The sequence below is a fragment of the Vollenhovia emeryi genome, unplaced genomic scaffold, assembly GCF_000949405.1.
Source record: "Vollenhovia emeryi isolate VEMERY1.0 unplaced genomic scaffold, V.emery_V1.0 DF939302.1, whole genome shotgun sequence".
In the NCBI taxonomy this organism is placed as follows: Eukaryota; Metazoa; Arthropoda; class Insecta; order Hymenoptera; family Formicidae; genus Vollenhovia; species Vollenhovia emeryi.
The window spans coordinates 39,512-50,063 of NW_011967064.1; the positions used below are offsets into that span (position 1 = coordinate 39,512).

At 37.5% G+C, this 10,552-nt stretch overlaps 1 protein-coding gene across 1 annotated transcript in view; it reads right to left on the bottom strand.

Moving 5' to 3' along the window:
- Positions 1-3,214: 3,214 nt before the first annotated feature.
- Positions 3,215-10,552, bottom strand: part of LOC105558957 — a 20,738-nt gene continuing 13,400 nt past the window's right edge. The window contains exons 4-5 of the mRNA XM_012006926.1: positions 5,804-6,009; positions 3,215-3,752 (exon numbers count right to left, since the gene is read on the bottom strand). Coding sequence (XP_011862316.1) covers positions 3,594-3,752; positions 5,804-6,009 — 365 coding nt within the window. The 3' untranslated portion in view covers positions 3,215-3,593. The remainder of the gene's footprint in view (positions 3,753-5,803; positions 6,010-10,552) is intronic.

The following is a 10,552-nucleotide window of genomic DNA, read 5'->3' on the forward strand; positions in this document are numbered from 1 at the left end:
GAGAGGATGAGCCCACAGGCGTGTCCTCCCGGCCCGAGTATATCGAGAGGATTACCCCTTAGGTGTTCGGTAGTAATGGCACAAGGTGCTTCTTTAGAAGCGGTCACTGACTCGAAAGGGAGACGAAGGCGGGGGCCGGCTAGAAGCGCACCCCCCCCCTCCCCCCTCTTCCCGCTCCGCCAGTGCCTCCGCGTATCCGGCGTAGTTGTTAATCTCGATACTGCGGAGTCGACGTTGGTGACGTTGTTTAGTTCCGTAACACCCTGGTAGAAACTTTGATCAGGCGCTTGCATGGCCCTGACCAGCGTGCCACATGCCACTTCAGGTGCTGGTATGACACCGCCGGCAAGCGCCATGTACGAAATCGTCACGTTTTGCCCAACTTGCGCCACACTTCGAAGTTGATTTGATGTGGTGCTGGCATGGCGCTAATATGGCGCTAGTAAGTATTATTATAATGCAGACGTGGGACTAGTGAGCACTAACGAGTTTTCAACGTGGCACATAGGGTAGATCGGGGCTGGTTGGTACAGGGGTAAAACAGCTATATATAAAAAATAGTTAATTAAACCGTCTAAAGAAATGCTAAATGGCGATAAACGTTCGCAGCAAGCGTTGCCGAGAGCGTCCCGAGCAGAAATTTTAGTAGGGTTCTGATAGGGTCCTAATAAAGATGCCTTAATGCCTGGTCAGGCACTCATCAGGCAGCCCTGACAGGGCCCTGACCGTAAATGTAAGCATATTCAGGTTAACGAGGTATATCTATCATCCAGACAACTCGCTCTCGCATCGAATCGGCTCGCCCTTTATACTAATACGGGACGATTTTTACTTACGAGAAAGACGCGCGATCGCGGCAGTATGTGGTACTAGTGCTATCTATTCAGGAGGGAATCAGGCACATGTCAGGGATTTCTTATTGGCCCTGATGGAAAAATTTTGCTGAAAACATAATGAAATTTGCTGAAATTTGATTGAAAATCTCTTGCAATTGACCCAATTTCATTATCATTTCAGCAATTTTTCATTAAAAAATTTATTTTCACTTCAATTCTGCAAATTTCAGCAAATTTCATTACGTTTTCAGCAAAATTTTTCCACCAGGAAGGGCATTCCTTACTTCCTCCCTATCGGGCTCTGACCATACATAAGGCATGCATGACTTTATTTCTAGTCGGGAATGCCATCCCAGACAGCATACATATCTAAAAGACATTATAAAGACGTCTTTACGACGTCTTTTAGACTTAAAGACGTCTTAAAGCTGTCTTTTAGACATGGTGTGCTGTCTGGGATGCCATTTATTATTAGGCGCGGACATGGCGCTAACATGGCCTTTCCCAGTTTTTTAGGATAAGGCGCTGGCGTGGCAAACTTGCATGGCGCTGACAAGTGTCGTGGCGCCGGCAGGGCAATTTCTACCAGGGACCTTCTCTGAATAAACGATACTCAACATATCGCGCGTTTATCCTCACAGATAAAAGCACAAATATTCGCTGACTTTCACTGAAAAAATTCTAATTCTATTAACACATTTTTCATAAATCATTGCAAGAATCGCAAAATACAAAAATAACAAATACAGCACTTTTCTATTCAGTTTAAACCGCTTTACCTGACCAGAAGAAATGTTGCATTTAGTACAAGAAACGATTTATAACACTTACCTTTCTGTCAAATGGTATAAGCAGATAATTACTTGTCACTTGTGTTTGTTTCATTTCTTATTCGTTTACGCGGCTGCATTGGTTTCCTTCGTCGTCTTTTTATCGATTACTGCTCGTTCCAGAACTGTATATATTATATATATGGTATATATATAATATATATAATATATAATATATAATATATAATAATAATATATAATAATATATAATATATACATACATATATATATATGGTTCATTTTTCCGATTACGTTTTTCGATTAAATTACGAGTACATCCGATGAAATTCAGTTACCGATGAAATTTGATCGAAAAACCGATCATATTTTTCATCGGATACACAATTTAATCGGATATATTCCTTTGTTATTATGTAATTGGATTATCTTTTTATATTTAATCGGACATTATTCTCAGTGTAGAAATGTAGATGTGAAATTTTTTTAGCAATAGATACTCGAAAAATAAAATTAATCATGTGACAATTTATGAAATAAATTTCTTAATTTTTGTATTGTACATAAAGATATTTGATCGTTGCTACTAACGAGAAATGGAGGAGTTGTATAACATATGTTTCCATTAGGCATTGCCAAATTGAATAAAATATTATAAATATAAATAAATATCAAATTTGAAATCTATCTTATCTACATATTTAAAAAATAACCTCAATATAAATCGATATTGAAGAAAATATTTTACCATATAAATTGTCTGTGACATTTCATAAGTTGACAACTTCTCATGTGGACAACTTCTCATATTTATTATTTTTAATTTTTTTTCATGTTTAAATATGACTCAATCAATAATATCACAGCATCATTGAACATATAATTACTTAAATTTTTTTAGGTATATCGGCAAAGATACAAGAGTACCTTTATCACTGTGCAATGTACCGTCCCTGAACGCGCGAACTTTAGACTACCTGATTTGTCTATTATAAATGCTTCCCATTTGAAAAGTATTATAGTCTCGACATTTTCGTATTAGGATTTTCGTTTTACTCTTTGTTCAGAAATACGTTATTAAAATTTCGGTCACGAATTGCGGAACACCCTATATAATATAATTTAAAAACAGAAAAGTTAGAGAATATTTATTATTTTAAATTTTACACATGCCCTTTACTCGATTATTTATTGTTAAGATTGAATTCATCGATATACAGGATGTCGGATTCGATTTGGACCCCTCCAAAGATTATAGTAGATTGGGTCAAACTGAGAAGAAAAGTTATATACCATTTTACAAAATCCGTAATTATTATCGCGTAATTAAGAAAAACGTCTGAGCCAATAAGTGCACGGAGGAGCTGAAGGCCGGACTCGGCAGACACGCAAAATTCTATAATTTAATCGGAAAACGTAATCGAAAAGATTAGCCATCTTAAACACCATTTAATTGATTTTTATCCGAAATAAAAATTTGCCTGAGCGTATTAATACACATTATGAAAAACCTACTGTAATTCTAATATTTGTGGGAATCGTGGAAAGTATGGAACATCGTTGGTATAGGAGAAATGACAATACATCGAATACAAATGAGAAAATGCATTTATTCACGTACGAAAGGGATTATAAAAGGAAATTACCAAAAATTTGCGCGTATACAACACTAAATGCATTTACCGCCTACTTCGAGCTACCAATCGGATTTTCTCGCTTACAGTGAATTGCGTAACACTACAATCGCGGCCCGTTAGAGAGAGTAAGAGAGAGAGGAGGGGGGGGGGGGAGGGAGAGAGAAAGAGAGAGCGAGAGACAGAGAGAATATCGGTTAGAGTAAATTATAAATAATAAACGTACGACGAGAGGGGGAAGAGTACGCGGTGCGCATGAAATACCGTCGCGTTCAAATTTTCGCATTCGATGCGCGATGGTGTGGTCGCCCGAGTCCATCCGTAGTCAAATCCTCTTACAGACGGATTCCTGGGTTTCGGGACGCGACGAAGTTGAGGAGTTCGTCGCTATCCTCGCACACGAAAGGCTTCACGTGATGGCAGGCCACGTCGTGCCACTTGATTCCGTCGTTGTAGAAGTTGTTTAAGATGGACAGGCAGGACTCGTCGTTACCCTGCAAATGTACGAAACAATTAAGCCTCCGATTGTTAATTGTAGGATTCTTTGTCGTCGGAAAGGAGACATGTCGATTCGACAACGTTTCGACATCAATCGACGAATCATTTCTCACTTATGTTACTATAATAGTTTCGTACGAGCTTTTCTTTCAAAGTTTCGGAATTGTTAAGTCAAAAGAATATTGCTTGATTTACTGCTTGAGAGAAATTCTCACAATTTTGAACTAAAAATGGAGCCCCTTATGTGATTGTGAATAATTTCCTTGGGAAAATTTGTTCTAAATAAAAAAAATATTTAAGTAATCTTTCAAATCTAAGAGTTCACTTATAGAAGTTAAAAGTTTACTGAAGAAATTATTAAGTAATTTTGGACACTTAAAGCAATTTTAAGAAACCCGAAAGATTTTTAAAAAATACATTAAACTTTAAGATTTTTTAGATAGCTCAGCCTGTCGAAGTTTCCGCTAGAGAGCTGTGCGGCATAGCACTTTCTCGTGAAAGAAAAACCGCACGTGGTATAATAAATTATATCACATGTGACTGATATCTTGCAAAACACTTCGTACAAAGTTTCAATGAAACACTTAACTTATTTTAATATTCTCTTACGTTTTCTTGAAGAAAATGTTAGAATTATGAAAAGTAAATTTCTACAATTACACTATTTTGAAATTATCTCGAAGAACTTTAAAACTGTTAACATTTACTTTTCACAGTTCTTAGATTTTCTCTGAAATTCTTAAAGTAAGTTTCAAGTTTACCTTAAATAAAAGTTTAAAGTGTCCACATTTACTTTTCATACTTGTTATCTTTCTAAAGTACAATTATTAAAGTTTCCCAAGTTTCTTTTCATTCATAAACGAAATATATATTTTAATGAAGTAAAATTTATTTTAAAGTTGCTCTTCTTTTACATGAAAACTCAGATAAATCTCACTTGTGACGTCATAACTCAGTTGAATGCGTGTTCCCTTTGATTCTTGAGAAGTGAGATTCAACCAGATTTAACTGAGTTTTCGCACACGATCAAGACCGTGCGCTTTAGTGAGTTAATAGACTCGCTATTATGACGCTTAATGACGTCATATCTGAGTATAAAATACTCACATAACTGAGTGACTCAGTATCACTTGAGTGTAAAAGGAAAGCAGCTATTATGATCACTTTGAAGCAAGATATACATATATACGTTGGCACGTTTCATTTTTCAAGATGTTACAAAAAAATTTTTAAGACCAAGTATACACGATCTCAAGTAACTTTTGTATTTAATTGATAGCGTGAAGCAACAGGAGCGAGACGCCGATAAAAATTACTAAAGGTCACACATATGACAACGGTGATAAATCCGGAGATGCCAAAGTACTTTCACTTTACCCTACGAGAATATAAATCAGAGTTTCACGGGGTCGACGCCGAAGGAAAGCGCACTGGAATCGGATGCCACGTTCAGCGAGACAAAAAACGCGAGTGATCTCTTCGTTTCTCCAGTTTACTTAAAATCTCCTTTTAAATCTTATTTATAAAAATAATTTAACGGCCAACTCACTAATTTTTTAAGTTATTTTTTTCTTAAATACACAACGTTGAACGTTTTGACCTAATTCGGTTATCCTCGGCAACAAATTCAAAGCAATTTCGTCGTTTAAATTTTACATAAGCAGCAGTTTACCATTTTTTTTTTAATTCTAGTTCTCCGGAGTTCAGAACAATCATGATTTGTAAAAAAATATAAGAACCAGTGGCAAAAAAGTCTCGCAATCAACAAACAACTAAATATTGAACAAATTAAAAATTTACAAATAAAGGCGCATTATAAAATGTAAATCATTATTTGATTATTCTATTATTCGGCGTGAATAAAACTGGTAGTCCGCATTTTGAATGTCCAAAAAGGCCAAATATGTAGTCAGATATGCGCAAATCCATGTGGCCACGTTAAAAAATACCGTTTAGTTCACGATAGATAAGGGAAGAGAAATTTCGTTTTATTAATATTTACTGAAACACGAGAGTGAGTCTTTTGAACGAGTAAACAACACTCTACCTGTGCAGCCTCACGATTGTCTGGCTGCGGTTGACCGTATCCACCGGTGTTGCTCCAGTCTCCGGAGTTGCGTTGGCTTGTCGGCCCGATCTTGGCGCCGGATCCGGACCAGAACCATCCGTTAACGTTCTGGGGCTGAAGATCGGGTCGGTCGCAGCCGTTGAAATTGCATTTACGGCCCGACGTCCAAATGTATCTCACGTTAGCTGGGGAAACGACACTTGAGTGATTTACGTGGTTAAAAAAATTAAAACCCGTACTTTTGCTCGATTGACATTAACCCGACTTAACATACGGTAACGAGGTATTTGCTGAGATCAAAAGAGAAAATTTTAGGATGGCGCAAGGGATTTTTACATGGGGGGAAACAATTAACATTCTCTTTGTCTGCTGAACAACGATGACGTAAGCCAAATCGTAAGGCTGATGACCTTTCAATCTCTAAATGATAGCTCGCGACGCATTGATTATCTTCACCCGGACGTCCGCATCACTGTGACCGCAATGGAAACTCCGTTCCTTTGGCTGTAAAATTATCCGAAATGTGACAGTAAGATTTAAATGAGGATCGAGGAAGCGCGGATAAATGGCTATAATTTTCTTAATAAGGCCGGATGTCTTAATCAAATAATGCCTCATTATCCGAATAATAGCTCGAATAACCTCGTCCATAAAATGTCATGTTCAACTTAATATTATCATCAAGAAAATACCGATTCACGTGTCTCTAATCTGTATAATAATACGTGATATAATTGGTTTCCGATACGGATCTTTTACGTTATTGCAAATGTCATTTCACACGCGAAACACTTTTTAATCAATTCTGTCAAAACCGCACGAATCGCGCATTCGGTATTCTTGTGCACGCCCCACAAACATTTTTTGACAATAAATTGTTTAAACAACTAAGGAGCGGGCTTGGGATCAGCATCTAACGCGATTGCATTTCAAAGTTTTTGCGCATCCGAGCCCGAGCAGAATTTTGCCCAGAATTAATTAAGATAAAACGTAGATGCCAGGCTCTTCGAAGGCATCGAACTCGCGTTTCGTCATCACCCTATTAAATGCCACGAATTAAACTTCCCTCAATATTTCCTTATTGTATCTTGATAAATTTACTTGCGGTTTCCCGTGGCACGATGGCGAAATCAGCTTTCCAACCAATAATCACGATAGTAGCACAGTGCATTGGTTAAACATTGATTCAATATTATAAGGTGTGTGTGTGTGTGTGTGTGTGTTTGCGCGCCCGCGGGTAGACGCTACCTTTTATTTAATCAATATCTCTATTTGGCAATATTGGTCCAATATTGTATCAATATTTCTTAATCTTGACTAATGTACTTTCAAAAAAATCTAATATTATATAATTATATAATTATTGAGTACCACTGACTCAAGATTGGCTATGTTGAAAATGCATTGTTCGGTATTTCCTAATATAAGCCAATATTAGTCATAAAATAAAAAGAAATGTTGCATAACAATAATTACATAATATTGGATTTATATTTAAAGTTTAGCAAAGGTTTTCCATTATAACGTGAATATTAATACAATATTAGATCAGTATTGCTAAATAGTGATATTAAGGGGATCCTTCAGCCATCTTTTTTACCGACACAGTCACTGTAGTTGTTCCCAGAGAGAAATGATTCGTCGATCGACGTCGAAATGATGTCGAATCATCGTCAATTCGACGGTGTCGATGTCGATTCGACGTCGTTTCGACGTCGATCGACGAATCATTTCTCACTGGGTTGCGCTTGTAATTCTTTTATTAGCTTTTATGCGCAAAATAATACCAGGACAAGTTGCGGACCGCATAACAGAACATTTTCACATTGCACTTAAAACATTCAGTTCAGAAGTCTAATAAAAAAGATACTTAGAAATTTTCAATTTGCAGTTCTAACTAAATTTGAAATTGGCTTTATAAAATCGCAAATACCAATATTTTTTTATTAGACTTCTGAACTGAATGTTTCAAGGCAATGTTCTGCTCTGCGGTCCGCAATTTATCCTGGTATTATTTTGTGCACAAAAGCTAATCAAAAGTATTACAAGCGCAAAAACTGTATTTGACTGTCGGTAAAAAGGATGACTGAAGGCTCCCCTTAAGTAAGAGGAAACGTCTACTTTACAATATTGAACTAATGCTGGGAATATTAGATTTATATCATTTCCCGATATGTTGCGCCAATATATTATATACATATATACCCTGTATATATATGTATAATCAAGTAAAAAAGTCCTGTACTACTTTTCCCTCTAACAAACAGTTATCGAAATATCATAAACTAAACATTGAAAAAGTTATAAATTTTCTCTTGAACATCTCAAAAAGTATTAGGCAATTAAAAAAATGTTTTAGACAAAACTTACGTACTTTTTAACATGGAATGCGAATCTGTTATAAAAAGTGGGGGTTCCCATTTTAGATTTTAAAGTTGTCCCCCGCCCCACCCACAGAGGTGGGGGTGGGGGGGTCAATTTTGGTATCATTCGATAGCTCTTTCAAAAATAGGAAATACGTATTTTTCCGTTTTCCGATCCACCCACAATTTCTCGGGATATTCAACCGTTCCGGGACTTTTAGACCACCCTGTATATACCCTGTATATATATAATCAAGTAAAAAAGTCCTGTACTACTTTTCCCTCTGACAAACAGTTATCGAAATATCATAAGCTAAACATTGAAAAAGTTATAAATTTTCTCTTGGACATCTCAAAAAGTATTAGGCAAATAAAAAAATGTTTCAGACAAAACTTACGTACTTTTTAACATGGAATGCGAATCTGTTATAAAAAGTGAGGGTTCCCATTTTAGATTTTAAAGTTGTCCCCCGCCCCACCCACAGGGGTGGGGGTGGGGGGTCAATTTTGGTATCATTCGATAGCTCTTTCAAAAATAGGAAATACGTATTTTTCCGTTTTCCGATCCACCCACAATTTCTCGGGATATTCAACCGTTCCGGGACTTTTAGACCACCCTGTATATATTATATTATTCTATTAGGATAAATGAGCCGCGTTCGTATCTAACGTATCTAAGCTAATCGCAGAGTCCGTTTATATAATTATTGATTCGATTAATAACTTGAACTATTAATTATGCTCACAGAATTTACTCATTGTTACTATTTTACTCACTTGTTTCTTTCTCTACATTATTTTTATACTTGCTACTATCAAAGAAAGAGAATCTGGTGGAATAACTAAATATTCGCTCCAACAAAAGTTAGAATAACGAAAGCTTTAGTTTGCTTGAACGATAGTTTGTACGATCTTGGTGTGCAATAGTTCACACGAATGTATGAAATATAAAAATTATTAATTAAATAAGAAATGAACTAGAATTCATTACTTGAAAGTTTAAAGAGAAGAGAAAGCGAGTGGGACAATTGAAAGAGAACGCGTATAGCATCTCAATTAAAGAATTATCATATGAAAGTTATATACCTTGACAATGGTCAAACGAAGAACGCGAAAATCTTTTAGATAACGAATACAAACAAACAATCGCAAGAATCCATGATCTTGATAGAACACGTTATAAAGGACAATGGTTTCACGCGTAATCTTCAATTCATTATCTTCAATTCAAAGCTTGCTTCAAGCTAATAAATTGCGCTAGATTATGTATTATTTAGATCGCTGCTAAAATTAATTCGCGGTGCCGATCTACCAGAAAGAAAGCGGAGCTTTTTATGTCATTTTACATCTTGACACTGCCGGTGCTTCAAACCGACGTGTCGTTGAACAGCCGCTTTGGCGGCAACAAGCGTCTCGTTATCGTCAACGAGATTCGCGAGAATCCAGTCTCGGAAGACAAATCGTTAAATTGCAGGTACCTACATAAAATCCCTTTCACGCCAGCTCCTTTTTCTGAGCGGGGCATCAACGGTCAAGTGAAAGTGACCCGCTTCGCCGGGTATAGGGGCACCACGCGAGCATCGTAGTCACCCGCGAGTCTAAATTACGATTCGAATTGCTCGCAGCCGAGCAGCCAGCCAGCGGGATCAGACGGGGTCGCGAAGAAGTGACGAAGAGAAATGACGAGTGGTCGCTATCATTGCGCCACTGAATTCGCGGACGCGCCTAATCGGACTTACCCGTCCTGCGAGGCTTAATCGCGCGGGCAACGTGGTGCAATATCGGCTCTTAAATTGACCGAGGAGGATCCGCTTTTACTTCTCACGCGCCCGTCTGCTTCGTTAGATTCGCAGAACTGCCTAGGGATTGCGGCGCGAAAATTTCCCTCGCGAACGAGGTGCGAAACTAACGACGTTAATGAGATTCCGTGTCACTCGCGCCTCTCGAATTTCTGACGCGAATCCTGAAAAGAATGGCGAGATTGCAGCCAGCGAGTTTCACCTTACTCGAGTACTCTTGGAAAAATTGTGAAATATGGAAAACATCGATTACACTGGACCGCGTTCGTAATTGACTCTTTACAATTAGATAGTAGGGTTTTTGATAACGACAAAAATATTTTTGATGTATTTAAGGCAGTGAACTCTATACATACTGGAATGAGTGATCTATAGTTCTGGCTGTTGCCGAGAGAGAGGTGCGTTGGGTGAATCCTTGTCTCCTTCTAGTACTACCTGATTGGATAATCGCATATAAGTGACGCCCTTCTTGTCGTCATTTATATGCGACTATCCAATCAGGTAGTACTAGAAGGAGACAAGGATTCACCCAAACGCACCTCTCTCTCGGCAACAGCCAGAACAAT